The sequence below is a fragment of the Urtica dioica genome, chromosome 8 (assembly GCF_054948205.1).
Source record: "Urtica dioica subsp. dioica isolate 48M chromosome 8, U.dioica_male_clone48M_v1_H2, whole genome shotgun sequence".
In the NCBI taxonomy this organism is placed as follows: domain Eukaryota; kingdom Viridiplantae; phylum Streptophyta; class Magnoliopsida; order Rosales; family Urticaceae; genus Urtica; species Urtica dioica.
In genome coordinates, this window is record NC_142763.1 from 32339161 (window position 1) to 32358708 (window position 19548).

Genomic DNA, 19548 nt, shown 5'->3' on the forward strand with positions numbered 1-19548 from the left:
TGTCGTAGAGGCTTCAAAGTATGTCGGCTGGTCATAGCATTGGACGGTGCATTTCTGAAGACAAAATACGGGGGACAGTTGCTTTGCGCAATTGCAATGGATGCGAATTCACAATTATATCCACTTGCATTCGGAGTTGTAGATAGCGAGTGTCATGGTTCTTGGATTTGGTTTTTGAGAAGATTGCGAGAAGCTATCGGTGAAGACGTACCTAATTTGGCGTTCATATCCGATCGCCACGTTAGCATCATACATGGTGTCGAGGTTGTGTTTCCTAGTATCCCTCACGGAGCATGTTACCATCATTTACAACTGAATGTCCAACACAAGTTCAAGACAGACCATTGTCGCTTTGAACTTTACGATGCGGCTTACGCCTTCAGTAAAACAGCATTCGAAGCTAATTTTAGACAGTTGAGACGTAAGGATGTCGAGATGGCAAAGTATCTCGAAGAAGTTGGTGTCGATCAGTGGGCCAAAGCTTTATTTCCTGGAAAACGGTAAGAGTCTAGAACTTCTTTTGTACTGAATTTTTTATGTCGTTGATTATATAAATTAAGTATGTTTTATATAGGTACGACCTAATGACGAGCAACAACGCAGAAAGCTTCAACAACAAAACAAGGAATGCAAGGACGTTTCCCATTACGACGTTGCTCGAGTTTATTCGATTCACACTTCAAACTTGGTTTTTTGAACGAGAAGAGATAGCGAACAAGTTGAACACAAAATTGACACCAACGTGGCAAAATGATCTCGCACAGCTAAATAATAAGGCACAGTTCGTCAATGCGTACGGGCTTGGTCTATATGAATGTCACGTCAAAGACGTAAGAGGTGATTTCGATGTAGACCTTATGGCGAAGACATGCACTTGCGGACTACCACAACAATTGAATATCCCGTACGAGCATTCTATCGCAGCAGCCCAACATCGAAGCGTGGACGTGTACTCGTTATGCAGTGACTTTTATTTGAAGGAGACGTGGATTGAGATGTACAAGGAAGCCATATATCCGGTTGGCAATGAAGATCAATGGGATGTCCCGGATGAGATAAAAAAAACATGAAAGTTTCGGAACCCGTTGAAAAGAAGCAAGCCGGTCGACCGAAGAAAAGTAAACAAGGAAGAAGAAGAATTAATCGATACCCATCTCAAGGCGAAAAGATTGTCGTTCAGCGAAAATGCGGGAAATGTGGTGGTAGGGGACATAATAGAAAAACATGCACTTGGAGGGATTAAAACTTTAGACTTTGTGTTATTTTTATTTTTAAGTTTAAAACTTTAACGTTTATTTGAGTGACCTTTTTATTTTGTTTAATGGAGTGTCATCTCGCTTTTGTCTGTGAGAACGACGAAGATCTCATCTCGCTTTTGTCCCAAGACTCATTTTCGTCCACAAATGTCTCGAGTTCTAAACCCTTTGTGAATGTGTGAATTTTTGATGTTTTTTTTTGTGAATCTCTTTCATTGAATTACATGTTTATAAGGTACAATAAAAAACATATTCAATCAATAGTCAACAAACCATCTCGATAATATGTTTATAAGGTACTATTACATAGAAAACCAAAAAGATAAAAAATAAACATCTGAAAATACAAAATCACGGGATAAGGTGGTTGTAGAATAAGTCCACGCACCATTTCTTCCTGAACGTTCTCATATTGACACTTTGAAGAGTGTCAAATGATTCGTTCAGTACTAGGTGCTCGACATACTTCAGTGCGAACATCCCGCAATCACCGCTACAACACAAGAATAAGTAAAAGAAATTGTCAAAAAAAGTTGAAACATAACTTGAAAAAAAAAGTTCAATTAACTAATTGTTTAAAAACATAAATTGTCGATAAAAACATAATTGTTTAAAACTTATCAATAAACACATAATTGTCAAAAAAAAGTTCAATAAACTTGTCAAAAAACTTGTAAAAAAAAAAACAAACTTCTAAAATAACTTGTCAATAAAAACATAATTGTTTAAAACTTGTCAAAAAAAAGTTCAATTAACTAGTAAAAAAACTTTTTTTTAAATAACTTTTACCTGTATGCACATTGTGGGACGTTGTCCTCGACGAGCCACGTCAGGTTAGCGAACTTAATTTCACCTTGCCCATTCTCCCGGTAAGAGTAGGGATGGTTCTTGAAGAAACCACCTATGGCCACAATCCTAGCAAATGCTCGACTCCAAGTCTGAATAATAAACATTTTAACAATGTTAAGTAACCCTTATAATTTAATTAATTGTTGCTCTAAGGTAATAATTGTGAATAACATAACATTTTACGTACGTCCATCAGCTCAGTGAAGTCCTTTTGTTTGTTCGACGACTGCATGAGATCCTTTTGGCAGTCGAGGACGGTAATGGTCCAGGCCTCGATGTCGATCCGAAATGTGAACCAATGAAGGTTCTGGAAGTTCACGACGAACAGGATCTCGCGAGCACCATCCCAAGGCAAAATATCGGTGTCCCTATACCCAGTCATCGGGCTAATAGTTGCCCTCATGTCCCAGTCCACGGGTTCGGGCTCTGCTCCCAGCTCGATGGCATTCTTGATGTTCGCTTCTTCCGTTGTGAATCGGCCGTACACGTGCTGGACCCACCGACAATCCATGATTCGGACGTCTTGCCGATATCCGTCGAGAGCTCATTGGCGAGCCCGAATCATGTGAATCATAGCATCAATATGCTGAGACATTACAAACATATAGCGTTATTTTAAATTGATAGGGAAAGTGAAATTATATAATAACGTACCGAATCATGTAGCCATCTGGTTTCTGTCAATATCATGTCGAAGAAATTCGTGTCTCCGTCGCACGTCTTCAGTCGAGCAGACTCCATGAACTTGCCGTCCCACTTTTTTGTCCGCACCCACTTAACGAAATTATCAAACTCTTTTTGCTTCGCGTCCTTCAACGGCTTGAACTTGGGGATCGGCTTTTCCAAATACTTGGGCCTCGTCGGATCAGTGAATTCGGCCCAACGCGACGACTTCTGTCGCACTTGCCGATCTGGACGTGCCGGAGTAAGCTGTGCCTTCTGTCTTTTCCTTAGAGGAGTTGTGAGCGGGCGTAGCTTATCCTAAATGTCTTCTCTACGAGGACTCGACGAAGACGTCGACAACCTGGGAGAAGTCACCGGCCTGATCTCCGATCGCTTCGACGACTCGCGATGCGTTGAAGACGGCTTCTTCGACTTCTTCGATGACTCGCGATGCGTAGAAGACGGCTCTGACTTCTTCAATGACTCGCGATGCGTAGAAGACGGCTCTGCCTCGTGCGATGGAGACGCCGGCTTTTGACTAGCCGCCGGAGGAGGAGGAGGAGGAGGGGTCCGGCGTTTACGACCATCAGCTTGGGTCATGGGAATATCACCCCCAGGCAAGCCCGTTGCGTCCTCGAACAAAATGTTCAGCCTCTTCCACATAGAAAGCTGAAAGTCAAAGTAATAAAATATGTCACAAAATTTAAACTTGTCACAAAAATTTAAACTTAACTCTAAAACGTTAAAATAAAATTTAAACTCAACTCTAAATTTTAAACTCAACTTTAAAACGTTAAATTATATTTAAACTTAACTCTAAAATGTTAAATTATATTTAAACTTAACTCTAAAACGTTAAATTATATTTAAACTTAACTCTAAAATGTTAAATTATATTTAAACTTAACTCTAAAACGTTAAATTAAATTTAAACTCAACTTTAAAACGTTAAATTAAATTTAAACTCAACTCTAAAACGTTAAATTGATTTAAATATAACTTGTCACAAAATCTAACCTGGTTAACACTCATGCGCTCAACTCTACGGCCGGTCGTGCTAAGAGCACGTAAGACTATCCCTTGTGACTGAATCATTTGTTTTTGGGATGCTCGCAATTGTTCTTGAGATGCTCGCAGTTGTTCTTGGGAAGCTCGCATTTCTTCCCACATTTCCCGTGTTATGACAAAGGGCTCGGGAATGTCGGCGCGAGAGGTCGGTGTGGGTCTCGATCCCATTGGGGGAGTGGTCGGTGTGGGTCTCGATCCCATTGCGGGAGTGTCTGACACGTGTTCGTCGTCGGAGTCTCCGACGATGACATCTTCTGCAACAGTCGCGACTCGATCTATTTCTTCTTCGATATCTCACGGCTCTGTCGCATCTTCTCCCTCGACGTCTATGGGATACAGACATTTGCTCGTCTGTGTCTCGAGGAGAGTGAAAAATTCTTTCTCTGGTGCCTTTGGTCTCTGCATTTGAAGAACACCCACCTACAATACATTAATAAACGTTACCAATATTCCAAAATAATGTAAAATACATTAATAAACGTTAAATAATAAAAAGTTACCGCTTTTTTATTCAGGACGGCCTCGATGTCTTTGCCCATGATGATCACATTACTAGACCACGAGTGCATCCTGGGCACACGAATCCCCTGGTTCGACCCGAACCTCATCCCAATTTCTGGGATAGCCTCGTACGCCGAGTAATGAAGATACCCATAGACGAATACGAGCAGCCCGAGCTTGAACGCATCGTCAGGGCTTCGACATATGGTGAATGCGTTGATCAATGCGCTCAACTTGCTTCCGGCAACGCCATTCAAGTGATCTGTGATCAATCGATCGTTGTTTCGCTCGTCTTGTTCGGCTTTGGTCGGACCGTCTTCATAGCTCATCCCCGTGACGAGTGCGTACTCGAGGCGTCCAAATCGTACTTGTTTGCCTCCGATCCCAAAATGTATCTCCCCCCGTACCGTCGCCTCGATCTTCTTCTGAAGGAGAGTATGTACGAGCACCGGTGAGAAACCAAGCTCGCTCTCCGTAAAAAATTGCTCGAACGGAGTCCCGAGGATTCGTTCTTTTATCCCGAGCTCATCGAATCTACTCCGTACCAGCTTCAAGATCCCCGTCCCACCGTAGGTGATACGCCCCGGGAATGAGACGTTGTATATGTAGTTCAAATTGTCCTAAAAAACAACAAAATTAGGTCAGAATCACAATTCATCGTATGGAATCGTACAGACTCGTATAGCATCGTAAAACAAAAAATTCATTTTTTTTAAAAAAACTATCGTACAGCATCGTACAGCATCGTATATCATCGTAAAACAATAAATTAAATTTTTTTAAAACATCATCGTATAGCATCGTACAGCATCGTACGACAATTTTTTGAGAAAACATAAACCCATCGTACAACTCTATGCATTTCATCGTACGACATCGTACGATGCATCAATCTCATCGTACACTGGCCCTAATTTCAAACCCTAACATTCTAAATCCGACCCAAATCAACTCAAATAAGATTAATACTAACTCATAAACCCTATTCTAACTATTTCCAAAGACATTTAACAACAAATTAGTTGAAAACTTACCTTTTTAGATGACTTTTGAGCTCGGGATTTCTGTGTTTCACCGCCGCCGAAGATTGAAGCGTTTCCATCGTACGCCATCGTCCTCTATCGTATTATATCGTACTGGCTCGTACAAGATCGTATGCCGTCGTACAATATCGTAGGAGTTCTCAGTTTTTTCTTTGTTTTGGAAGTGAACGAGTGAAATAGAGAGGGAGAGAGGCGCGAATGAGTTCAAATAGAGGACAGGGGTATATTTGTCCGTTTTGGGTCCAAAAGTCCATTTTTAGATATTTTAAAAAGTTAGGGTCTAATCTTGATATTTAATCAATTTTTAAGTCTAATTAATGAAATTTCTCTATATATCATATATTAAAATAGGTATAATTCTAAAACTATGTCGATTTAAAAAACAAAAAAATAAGTAACTAATTAATTAAAACGTTTGGGATTGCTATATAGTCAACATTTCGTAAATCTTAGGTAAATAGTCATATTGATAACGTGACATTCCTGATTTGCCCTTTCATTGAAATAAAATATAGATGTATTTATGTCAATTTACACATGTAAATATATGAACGTGACTATTTACGTAAGATTTACGAAACGTTGACTATATAGTAATGTGAAACTGTAAATATGGATACATGCATAGCTAATGGACCCTTTAAAAAATTTAGACCAAAATCTATTAATTATTTATAATTCTAAAACTATGACTAAGTTTATTGATAAACACAGTTGTTTATGTAGTTACTTATTGACATGTTTGTCAAAAATTAGTTAAAAGTTTTGAATTAAAAATAATTGATAAACTTTGGTAAAAAAAAATGTTATGATAACAATTTTAGTATAATCCCTTAAAAATAACATTGGTCACATGAAAATACAAAATCTACCGAGTGAGAAAAATTGTTCGACTGATAAGTAGTTCAAATCTGTCTGTTGATCAAAAGAGAAAAAGTTGTTCATTCATGAAAAAAAAAATGTTAGTCCCAAGAGTTTCTAATGAAGTTTTAAAGGAGCATGAAAACGCTTAATAAAAATTATATAATTTTTTTTCGTCTTATTCGATTTCCTTCCAAAAGAATTAGCCTGGATACAATTTTTTTCCCGCTAGATGTTAATTGTTAATACTCCAGCAACTCCACGATATATCCTTTTCGGTAACGATTTCTAGAAAGTTAGAGTACATATGGGCAAATACATTATACATCTACAATTAATGTGAAATGAATTTTAAACCACAAACGTCACATAATGTACCGGACTTTCACGTGGCATAGTGACGAAATTGTCGCATTTTTGCACAGAATGACATCGTCCCGTTTGTGGAATCAAATTATTGAGATCATCAAATCAATTATGTGTTCTAGCCATGATGTTGATTTGGGAGAAGGTTGAAAAAGAGAAAGGCATCTAAACGAAGGTTCTAGCAGTAAAATAATCAATAGACCTATGTGCGTGCTATGTCATATAAATAAGGAGAAATTAGGGCAAAAATACTCAACGTAACTAAAACACTATTTATATACTCTTTTTTTTTTTTGTACAATAACACATGTTACTATTTTGTAACGCCGTAACTACTTGCACCGTTAAGTTCAAACATAAATTTTAACGACGGACGTATTTACGCGTAATTAACTTTGTAGCATGGAGTATTTTTGTAAAAAAAAAAATAAGTATATAAATATTGGTTAGAGAAAATTTTGAGTATTTTTGTCGTCATTTCTCTTGTAAATATTGTTTTAATAACTACTTGACAAAACAGTCTCGTTTTTTATAAAATAATGACCATGCCTGAACTGAAACGGTTTGTGATTACCAAACCACGTTTATTTGGTAAACTGCATTCTATATGTAGTTTCCAAGTTCTTCCGTTCATTTCTACAATTTCGAGATTTAATCCTCATGTGTAATAAAAGCAATTTAAAATATAAATAGAAAAGATGTGTTTTTTAGATCTAATCCCATTTGTATAAGCTAAAGGGTAATTTTCATATTCATATGAACTCTCAGACTCTTAGATGAGATCTAAAGGTTAAAAATACTTCAAAATAGTAATTAGTCACTTCAGGAACTTGAGACCGCATGGCACGCAAGAGATTTACGTGTTGCGCCTTGTAGCGTGCACCGCGCAGGAGGATGAGCGATCACTGACCCAAGAATTGCGTGGTGCTCTGTGTATGCGGGTTAAGCGTAAAGGAGTCGCATCAAAATTACTTCAGTTCAAGCCAGAGCCGCCTCAAGGGGAGGGCAAGAAGGGCAACGACTCAAGACCCTTACCCTGAGCAGGCCCCATTTTTAGAACATTTCATTCAGCCCAGTTCTCTTATTATAGAAAATGGCCCAATATATTTAACTTAGATTTAGTGGACGTAACTATAATAACCCATTTGTTTTTATATTGTGAAAACACTGGTTTTTTTTTTTCTTCTGAAAACCGTTTACATTAGTCATCTTAGAGCCTCTCAGATGCAAGCAACTAAAGTTGTTTTTTTGCTTATTTGGCAATACCATGTCATTTTCATTTTTGCATATTAAAAAAATGAAATTTTAACCCATTAGAGAGAAAGTGACGAATTAAAAAACAAGAAAGAGAAAGTGATGAATCTAGAAAAAAAAAAACGTTATATTTATTTAAGGATAAATATGAAATTTTAACTCATTACCTCTAGTGCCACCTAATATAATTGGCTATTTTTCTAAAACTCTCAAAACGTGGGCTAAATCTCAAACCTTGAGTTTAAGGTGGCCTAGTTAGTTACAGATTTCTTAATTAATGTGAGTTGTAATGGTTATGGCAAAGTAGCCAATTCTGGCACCAATGCCAACTATTTTTTAATATAAAAAAAAATAATAAAATACTAAACACACCAATGTCTTGAATAGAGTGAGACCCACTTTTAGCAACTTTTAGTGCTACCACCATTGGAGTATTTTTATGTAAGATACCACAAATGTTGATGTGGATAAAATAAATAAACAATATTATTTTTTATGATGTGTAAAGCAACTTTAGTTGCTTGCATTGGAGATGCTCTTATTGCTAACTTCTATACAAATAATATTTTTTTAACATTATTATCTCTCTCTCTCTCTCTCTTCTTAAATAAACTTATCTAATATTTTAGCCTCAATGACTAGAGAGTCCAAAGATAGCAATAAGTAAAGAGAAATACAATAAATATAAGTTTCACTTTTAAGGATAAACATTTCGGTTAGATTATTTTTCTGATTTTTTAAAGCTATTTAATGTCTATTGTTATATTTATAGTATAAAAAAATGGTAGTAAATTTTTTTGATGTCTAGTCATAATAATTAGTATTTCATTTTGAAACTCAATTTTATCATAAAACAAAAATTATATATGTCTAGTAGGATATACCTATGGAGTTCGGGAACGAACAATTTAAAAAGAAAACGAATATATATGTAAGTAAAAAAAATGGTCTTTTTAAAATATGATTAATTTTGAATATGATTATAAAAGGTCTATTTTTTATCTATCGTCCAAGGCCCCCTAATATCTTAAGCCGCCTTTGGTTCAAGCTTAAAATCACATGATAAGTCCATACAAGACACTTATCAAACATGTTTTTTTAGCCTAATTTCACCGTGTGTCTGTTATAGGGCCTTCTATTGGGATAGCATTAGCAGTCAACAAATAGCTCGATAGCGACAAGTAAACTTGCTTAGACTTGAAGAGACTCTCGATTGGTTACTTATGCTCGAGAATATGAATAGGTAACTTGTTAAAAAGATAATCATCGTCTCTATGAGCAAAGTAAACCCGGAAAATAGGTCTACAAAATGAATATAATGTTATATTCTATTACAACATCCATTACAAATGAAGAGTTGTTTTATTTTTCTTGGCTTTGAATTCACCTTTGAGTTGTTTGATTTGTGACAATACTATTGAAGAAGTGGACAAGGCCTCGTTGGACTCATCACAGCTGATTATACGATTGAGCAAGTTGTTAAGTCGTTGATCGTTTTCGGAAAATTAAAAATACAAAATTCCATACTGAGGCTCAAGATAAGCCGATGAAAAAGCCCAACTCGGGCCCGCGAAGGCAAGAAGGCCAAAAGAAAAGTGCCATGCGCACGCCGCGTAAAGGGCCAGCACGCATATGAGGCCTCTCGCGTGTGCGTTTTGTCTCCCAAATCTGAGTTTTAGGGCTTCCTAAACCTTCTCCACTCTTATAAAAACCCCTCTTCATGGAGAGAAAAAGATAATCAATTCTAAACACTCTCTACTCGATTCCAGAGTCTTGAAATATTGCCTAGGACCCTCCAGTCCTCCACATTTGATTTCACTCTTATCGAGCACGAATCTCAAATAGTCTCAAAGAATAACGGTGCTCTCACCTCAAGCATAGCAATCAGACTAATATTGAGCGTCGGAGCACGCGCCAGATGCACTGACTCAACGCCCGTCTAGCTTGATTTCTCTTCTTCTTATTCTCAGGTCTCCGTGACTAGTGAAGAACGTTTTTTAGTTGGAGGAGCGACACTCGTGACTTACGAGTTTCTCACACTTAGCTCGGGTGCGGCCACTTGGTCCGACCCTGGGTCGAACCGCCCGAAGTCTTCAATTGTTGTTTAATTTTTAGTGACAACACTAATTGTGAGGGAAAGTTTGACCTTGTAGTTCTCATGCTAGATAGTTCGGAGACACTTTTTTCATCTTGTGATAATCTTCATGAAGAGCCGATCATGTTTTGAAAACCTGTGAGGAACGAGTAAAAATTATGAATAGAGTGCATGACGGTAACATGTATAGATTTCGTTCATGAAGACAGTGATGAATAAGCTTCAATTGGCGTTCGTGAATACTCAATTTCCCGTGATCGAAGCACTAATGCCAAGATAATGTTCAGATAGAAATTAAGATGTTGACACGTGTGAATTGAGATAATGAAACCTGATTCTTATTCGGATGAACTGCATAATTAATAATGTTTATATATAATCAGTTAATTCTAAAACAACTCGGTTCTAAGATTTTTTAGACTTAAAGCAGATTTATTTTATATGCATTTTTTAACATTTATTTACACTATTTAACATATTTGAGCCTAAAAATATATATATATTTTAGATTTAAAATATACTAAATTTAGACTTCTTTTTTTCATGATTTAGACCTTTATTTAATGTGGGCTTAAAACAATCGTTATGTAACAAATTGGTACCTAATGGAAATTCCACACAACTTAAGCTTGTAATAGATTGGGCCAACATGGCATTACAGATGTGCATTATTAAGACATGTGGACATGTGGAGGAGGAATTGATATGGTTTAACAAAATCATATGGTTTACGATTGACTATTTAGTCTTATAAATTAAGATTGTGGAGGTGTCGGTGTTATGTAACTTAATTATTCGTCATTTATGCATGTTTTTGGTGTGGCGAACCTTCAATTGATGATTTCAAAAAAAGTTTCAAATTCATATGCCCTGAGTACTAAACCTGGCTTAGTGGGAGATACCGCCACTCCCGCTACCGCGTGTGTCCCACTCCCGTTAATTGACCAAACGGGAGTCCCGTCCCGTTAAGTAATGGGACGGGAACGGGACTTGGCCTAATAGGAATTCGGGACCCCGTTAGGTATTAAAAAATATATATATATAAAAAAAGGTTTTTAAAAGGTTTTAAATAATTATATAGAAGGATTTAATTGAAATGATTTTAAACTAAATGACTAGAAAGAAATAATAAAGAAGAATATCAATTTAAAAATTGGCCTCCTAAAAAACCTCACCGACACCTAAAAAGGTGCGACGGCGAGGAAAAAGAGCACCCCTTACCTCGTTAATTATTTGAAAAATTATCCCGGACAAGGGCCGGGATATCCCTTAGTTATACAAGTTACACTAACCATTGATGTTTACATTTGCAAAATCAACTTCAAAATTGTCAAGAACATCAAAGCACATGAATGTTTCTTGTGCTCGATTATTATGTTGAATCCAATCCTTACCACATGTCAATGCTTCGACCATCTCCGGTTTCAAGCTACATCTTTTATCATCGATGATGCGTTCCGCGCTACTAAAAACCGCCTCAAATGACACGGTTGAAATAGGGATGGTGAGGATGTCTTGAGCCATAGATGACAACACCGGGAACCTCCTTGCGTTCTGTCTCCACCAAACCAAGAGGTCGATGGCTTCGTCATCCGGTTTGACCCACTCGTTCCGGTCGTACTCTTGTATCTCGGGATGGGAACGTGTGTCGGCTGGGCTCGATCTCGGTTGACTTGTCCCACCTTCATGTTGTTGAGGAGATGGGCTATAAGCAGGCGCGTTGACGAACACATTCGTGTATTGGTGTTTTCTTGGATATTGCGTCTGTGATTGACTTGGCTGCGTTCGATATTGCGGTAGGAGTTTCGCTTCGTAAACCCTGAAAAGATCATAAAAAGCTTGCACAATCCTCGCAAGATAAAGTGCAATGTAATCATGATCCTTGAAATGATTTCTAATGTACTTAAGAAACTTTTTTAATCCACCAATTTTGCATCGGCAGTCTAGAATGGCTCCAAAAGCGTATAATAATGGAACCTTTCCAGCCCCCCAATATTTTAGAAACTTGGCTCTCATTGCTTGAATACAATCGTCAAAAATTGCTTCGTTTTTATACTTATCAAAATGCAAAGCAATTGCGGTCATAGTATGAAGACCGAGAAAAGAAGTAGAAGTGTAAACAGCGGAAATATTACAAGTTTCTTCGTAAAAAAACGTCAAGAAAAGAAACAAATAATTCAGCCATCTTAATATCATATTCGGAAATAGCGTCATCGCCATATTCACTAGTTAATGTAAGAAACAATAACATTGACATAAGAAAGGTAGAATTCCACCTAATTTTGTTATCTAGATGAAAGGTGCGCTCTTGGAGGCTGTTGTGTCTAAGGCGTCTCTTAAGCTCGTCTACTCTAGAGGTTGAACTATTGATCCAACTATTGTAACTCCTAATTTTGTTGATGGAAGGATCGTAACTAACGGCTCCGGCTTGAATTATAAGGTTTATGATATGGGTTGCGCATCGTTGATGCAAAATGGTATCGTCACAATGTGACGACCCGACTTTTCGGACCGTCTTACTTATCTTACTTTTTATAACTTTAGAAAATTCGAGGAATTTTTTTTTAACATAACTTAAAATATAAAGTTTTGAAAACTCGTAACCTAAAAATAAATTTTCATTTAAAACTCGATGAACGAAAACAACCAAAAATTCGAAGTTGCATAATCGAAAATTAAAACCCAAAAATATCATGGTAAATAAATACCATAAATATAGTCGTAACCTTTAACGGAATTGAAAAACATAACTTAAACCATGAAAAATAAAACCTTGGGGTTTGATTATTGAAAAACTGAAAGTAAAGCGGAAGTCTTTTATTTTCGAAAACGGCAACCATAACCCAACCATCGCGCTATCGCCGCCGCTGATCCACCCTCCTCACTTGTTCATATGTTGTTTACCTACAACACGGACGTATATACATAGAGTGAGCTAAGAATAACTATAACTCACAAAACATAAGCAATAAAATAAAATGCATGAACCGGTTATTAGTACTTTAAATTTAACCGTGACATGAGATACCCTATTAAAAGTCTATCGTATTTTAGTTCGGGGGTCCCCTAGAGTAGCCGTACCGATTTCAGTGTACACTTTGGTAACGAACCATGAGGCTGCGACCTCCCATAGAACGCCCCGTCACATACATAAACATATGAGGAACTCTCTATGTGAGCCCGTAGTTCGGCTCGATAAATTCCTCTAGTTACCTCCGTAGTTCAAGGCGGTACGACTCTCTTGCTTACTTAACTTATTAATCGTGTTTATTACGTTAAAAGCATGAGCGACATAAGATAAAAAAACATACATGATAACATAGCTAGAAAGATAAGACGTGTTATAGATATTCTATACACAGCATAAGATAACATTAACTCACATATTGTCATATCATATCATACCAAGAACATTTCGAACAATCTCACACACAAAAATTCACACAATACATAAATACTTCATATCACATAATACTTAGTATATTTTTGAACTAATCCGTGTTGCAGTGAGATTATTCTCACCTTCGCTTTGGAAATTACGACTGTTGGTCGAGGACGGCTCGGGAAAAATAGACAGGTCGGAAAAGCTACGCGGCTTGGAACCTAATTGATGGCAAAAATATTAAGCTTCTGTTGAAGAATTTCTAAAGACAACTCGGGTTCTGAATATTTCAAAATTTCGGCTGAAGATGTAAAATTACGAAAATACCCTTGGGGTCGATAAAATATTTTTTTGAAAAAAATAAATCTATAAAAATTACTGTAAAAGAAAAATAAAATTTGGAAAACTTCATACTTCAGAGGCATATACAAAATATTCTCAGATTATTTAATAAAAAATAAAAAGTATAAGAAAGCAATATTTAGTCTTTTTAAAAACAAAAAATGTTTTGGAACGATTCTGCGCACCGTTTGGAAATTATTCCAAATATATTCTGTGGGAATCCAAAAATTCTAAAATTTAGACTAGATACCATTAACATATAGAACTAGGCCGTGTCTAAAAATTAGGTCAAAAAGAATTTTGTAGATATATAAACAAGACGTTTTGTTGTAAAAAATAATCAGGGCGGAAACAAATATGCGCACTGATCGTAATAATTTCATAAAATATTATGTACAGCATGAAAATATTTTTCGATTGCATTTTTAAAAAGAAGACATGTAAAACTAGAGTTTCCAAAAAGAATCAACGAAAAATCATCATTTTTGAATCCACAGCAAACGTTTTAAAGTCTGGAAATTGGAGACAGGCCAGACCAGCGAATCAGGTTTGCGCACTGATTTGAAAATAATCGGAAATAATTCTGTATTTGATAAAAAAAAAAATTCGATTAAGGATTTAGATAGAAGACATCTAAAACTAACTTTCCCAAAAAGAATCGATGAAAAACAATTATTTTTGAAGCCAAGGTAAGCGTATGAAAATCAGTGTTTGATTAAATCCGAACCAGAAACTTTTTTTTTTCTAAAAACTCACTCAAAATAAAAACACAAACAATATAGAAGTTAATTTGAGAAAGACCACGAAATACATACCAAAAATTCTCAGACGATGAGAAGTACTCTTTAACACTCACAAAACTCAAGAACAAAGAGGGTAAGATCTATTTATTTGGTGGTTAGGATTTTTTTTTTTGTGGGAAGAAGGAAGAGAGATGAAGTGAGGAATGGAGAATAAACGGAGAGAGAACGTAGTCAATAGAATGAAAAGAATGATATGAAAACTATTTATACCAAAGAAAGAAGCGTAACCTAATTGACTTAGACACTTTTTTTTTAAATCCTACGTTATTTTCTTTTATTTTACTGACCGAATAAAGAAAACACAAGAGAATCGGTCAATAAACAGAAACCACACATACAGCAGCGCATGATAACAACGATATAATATATATTATATTCCTAAAAAGAATCAACAATTACTTATTATGTTATATATAATATGTATAATATCAAGAAGGAGATATAATATATTATACAATATATACTATTGCACGCATACATATATAAATTACTACGTAAAAAGTTAACATGCAAAGTTAACATATATGGATAATTAACATATATGCATAGATTTATATCTATATACATCTACATATCTACCTACACGTACACATTAATACTCATCTTTTTTTCTATATAATATGTATTTATACATATATATCTTAAGGTTTTAAAAACCCATGAAAACATTTTAAAAGAAGAACTTCTAATAAACTATTTTGGGGTTTTACACACAATGTAGTCAATCTTTTAATTCTCTAATCATAGCATTGTTGCTTGTGGCATTATCTAAGGTTACGGAGATAATCATATCGGTCAAACTCCACTCATCTATAACACTAACTATGATATCTAATATGTTTTGACTAGTATGAGAACCTTCTATCATCTTAAAGGCTATGATACGTTTATTGAGGTTCCAATCATCGTCTATGTTATGCACTACAACACTCATGAAATCCATCTTTGATTGACCAGTCCATATATCCGAGGTTAAGGCTACATTATATCTACCTGATGATATTGTGGCTTTCATTTGTTCATTTTCTTCTATAAACCATTTTAGGATATCGGATCTCAAGGCTTTCCTAGACATGATTTGAACGTTTGGAATTAAATAACTTATGAATCTAACAAAGCCTTGAGATTCAATATGACTAAAAGATTGATCGGTGGAAACAAAGTATTCTACTAATTGACGTCTAAAGAGTAGAGGATCGATATGTTGTCAATGGTGCCCACAAGAATAGTTGTAGTCTTTATTTTGTACATTTGATGTAATAAAGTCTCACGAAGACTCTTGCTTGTAATTGCTTATTCATTAATAAAAAGTTGAAACGTTCATTCATTCTTCCTTGTCTGTTTGAAGCTTTATGATAAAACATTAGTCTTTAGTCCATAAACAAACTTAACAACTTACGAAGAGACAAATGTAGATTTCCATGAACAAACTCTTCGTAGTTTGCTTAAAACGATATATTCGCAATCTAAGTGTCAAAGGACTATTGACCTCAGTACGATTGTTAGGAGAATCTATGATGTCTGGTTATGGGGCATTGAGAGTTGGAGACTCTATAGTTCTTCTAGGTATCTTCCGAAGGTACTGAATTGACCAGTGCACTTCTAGAGACAAAATAAGAATAAACCATTTAACCTCTTATGTCTCGAAGTCACTACGTATGAATTGCATCATGCTTACCTTAATCCTGAAATGAGACATGCCATTTCACAGCTTACGTATTCTCATTTGAGAAAGTCAGAGTTCAGACTCACTATGTGATTATGAACATGACCTATTGGTGAAGTACTAAGTTGTGAAGATGTCATGAGTAACTTTGTGAAGTTCTCATAGATATGAAATTCATGTATAAGATTGCTGAAATGCAACGTATACCACCTCATGTTTTGTTCCTTGGAATGTGAATAAATGAACTGGCCAGTGTCCAAATTGAGTCTTGACTCTTTTGGATGAAACAATGTGACTTGTTAGCTTCTCGTCAATACATTGTTTCTAACTTATTCACAAACGACAAAGGAGTTGAGGAAATAACAGCTAGAAGGGTAAAATGGTAATTTTGTAAATCCCGACTAGCTGATGATATTCATGAAGGGTAAACATAGATAATATTCAGTGGATCCACTCATTACAATTAGGTTGAACTCTTGAGTAGAAAATAAATTCATTTGAACCGAGAGATTTTCAGTGTCAACTCTTTAGTGGAGTCAGTTGGCATTAAGCTAAACTTGGGAAAAGGTTTGTGAACTTTTGAGTCCAAGTATTTAGCTCAAGCTTTGTTCATTTGGATCCATGAGGTCACTGTCACAAATCATATCGAGTAGGAATAGTTAAACTAGAAGCTAAGTCAAAACAAGAACGAGACAAGTTTTACGAAAATTGTCGAAAGGGTAATTTTGTCTTTTTGGACATGGCATGAAATGAATGTCAATAAATTTTTTGACATGGTCATATGATGACACAAATCACTCGGCCATGATGTGTTCATTGGGCCTTGTGAATTAATTTCATTCATAGAATTTTACTTGGAAATTCTTAATGGGTTTTTCTTATGTTGTCATGAACAAGTAAAAAAAAATCTAGAAAGGCTTTCTAGAAGCCTTTTGGCCGTCCAACCCAAGGAAATGGGAGACTAAATTTCGTGCAGCCCATAGTGTGAAAGAGAGTTTATTTTGTGCATTAATGTATGAAGATACTTGCCAAAATAAAAAGAGGAAACAAATTTCCTCTATGAGGAAGAATGGCAATCGGCCAAGCAAGGCAAGGGAGCAAAAGAGGAAACAAATCCAAGCCTTCTAGAAGCCCACGTGGCCGCCCAAATGAAGAAGGGAAATAAGGCAATTTTTGCTCATGAAGAGGAAACTACCTTATTGAAGGTAAAACCTCTCCTATAAATAGGGGTCTTATTCTTCTCATTTCAATCATCCCAAGTTTTCGAGATTGAGAGCTTCTCTCTCTAGCTTGGCTACCCATCCTCTCTCTCTCTCTCTCTAAGTTCTTTTTGTTTTTGTTTTGGCACCTAGGTCCTCATTTGACCTAGTGTTTTAGCTCTTCGACTTTGAGACTTGTTCTCGAGCCTACGTGTTTAAAAGTGCCCACTCACTAATTCATTTTCTCTCGAGTGATTCTTGTGATAGAAACTGTCGTGGTTGCTCGTGTTGCCGAGGAAAGAAGAGAGACGTGCTGCGAGGGGAGACGAACGTTGCAACTTTGCAAAAGCTTCTCAACGTTCAAGCTTCTAAAAAGGTTAGTAAATATATTATGCTCATAATAGTTTTTATTTACGTGTACTTGCTCTTTGTCTAGGTTAGTAAAATCGTTTTACTTGTCAAAAGAAATTTTTTAAAATTCTACCGCTTACCCGAAGCGTTAAACTTTTTCTTAAACCCTAGATCAATTCTAACACGATATTACTTACAGCGCTTGACGAGGCTCCAGATTGTGTCCCGTGACAGTGCTTGTGATGACTCCACAAGAGCGACGTCCCGACTCTTGTATTGTGAGCGCTAAAGATTTCGCCACAATTGTAATATTTTCCAGCTTTTTCGTCGTTCGCAATCACCTTTTCAAACCACGTCCACACAACGGACCTAGTTCGATGTCGTGGTGGTTGTACTTGTTGTTGTTGAGGTGGTGGTGGTTGTTGTTGTTATTGTTGTTGTCGTGCTCGTCGTTGTTGTGTCTCCTCTAGTTGTTCACATTGTCGAGGTCGTGGCACTCTAACGGCATGATTGCTTTGACTTTGACTTCGATGTCGAGGTGGTGGTGATGGTAGGTCTTCTTCTTCTTCCTCCTCCTCCTCCTCCTCCTTCTCCTCCTCTTCTTCATTTGGATTTTGGGTTTCATCGCCATCTTCTTCTTCATTTGGATTTTGGGATTCACGCATATGTTGCTCATATTCTTGAAATGCTTCATAAGCCACTTTGGATGGCGGAATTTGAGCTTGATAGGCTTGCTCGGGATCCATTTGAGGGTAGTATGGCACTTGGGTGTTTGGAATTTCGGTGAATTGAGAATGGGCGAAAGTAGGAGCAACATAATTTGGATCGAAACTGTATTCGGGGTTGTGGTCGGGGGGTTTTGAGACAAATGCAACCAATTTTCTTCAAATTGGTGAATATGTTGACCTCGGGAAGCTCTTCCCCTTCGACCTCCTCGGTTGCGGGATGAAGATACCATGAAAAATTGATATTGAGAGCTTGAGAGTTTGAGATTGAGATTGAGAGAGTTTGAGAAAAAAGTGTGAAGAAAATGAATGAAATATGGGTATTTAAAGATTTTAGAAATAAATGGGTTAAAAAAAATTAAAATTTTCGCTGATATTGAGCAACGGCTCTATTCTAACGGGAAAAAAAAAAGCGGCTATTTTTTTAGGCCAGAATTTAAAAAAAAAAAAAAAAATGTACGGGACTAACAGGACCACCGCGTCCCATTAGCCAAATTAACGGGACTCCCGTCCCGCTACCGTTAGGGTAACGGGAGTCCCGTACCGTTTATTTAACTAACGGTAGCGGTGATTCCGTCCCGTCCCGCTACCGTTAGGCCAGATTTAGCCCTGACGATATAGAAAGTGTTGTCTTGAGACTATCTCCAACCCAGAATCTAGATCCTCTTTATTCTTTTTTGGTGTCTCTTTTTTTTTCTCCAATCAAAGTAAATTAATTTAGTTATTTTAATTTATTTTTAAATAATTATAAATTAATAATTAAATAAAATGATGATATGGTTTATTTTGATTAAAGCGACACAAAAAACCACCAAAAATGATAGAGGGTCCGGTCTTCATTTTCCGTCTCTATTTTACACTTTTATACATCAATGAACAATGTTTTTTTTTTTTTTCTCTACTCCATCTCTATTTTACATCTTCTTCAAAGAATATCCTAATTAAGTATATCATCTCTCACTATAATTTTTTTTTATAATTTAGTTTTATCTCATTATTCTTTCTATATATTACAAATTTAACCCACAAAATTAATTTTGTTATTTTAGTAAATACACATATATTATTATGAGGAGCAAATACTTATATATTGTTCATACCAAATTAGTACGTATTGCACATAA

At 36.2% G+C, this 19548-nt stretch overlaps 1 protein-coding gene across 1 annotated transcript; it reads right to left on the minus strand.

Moving 5' to 3' along the window:
* Window positions 1-1607: 1607 nt before the first annotated feature.
* Window positions 1608-2635, minus strand: LOC149389262 (uncharacterized). Its single transcript, XM_089622590.1, has 3 exons — window positions 2293-2635; window positions 2046-2194; window positions 1608-1749 (listed from the first exon to the last, which is right to left on the minus strand). Exons 1-3 carry the CDS (start codon window positions 2614-2616, stop codon window positions 1608-1610), a joined length of 615 nt encoding a protein of 204 aa, XP_089478716.1. The 5' UTR covers window positions 2617-2635.
* Between the last annotated feature and the right edge of the window lie 16913 nt (window positions 2636-19548).

Coding starts and splice junctions, on each gene's coding strand:
- LOC149389262 (XM_089622590.1), bottom strand. CDS start 2,616: ATGGATTGTCGGTGGGTCCAGCACGTGTACGGCCGATTCACAACGGAA. Junction 2,195..2,292: donor ACTTCACTGAGCTGATGGAC/GTACGTAAAATG, acceptor TTTATTATTCAG/ACTTGGAGTCGAGCATTTGC. Junction 1,750..2,045: donor GTCCCACAATGTGCATACAG/GTAAAAGTTATT, acceptor CTTGTGTTGTAG/CGGTGATTGCGGGATGTTCG.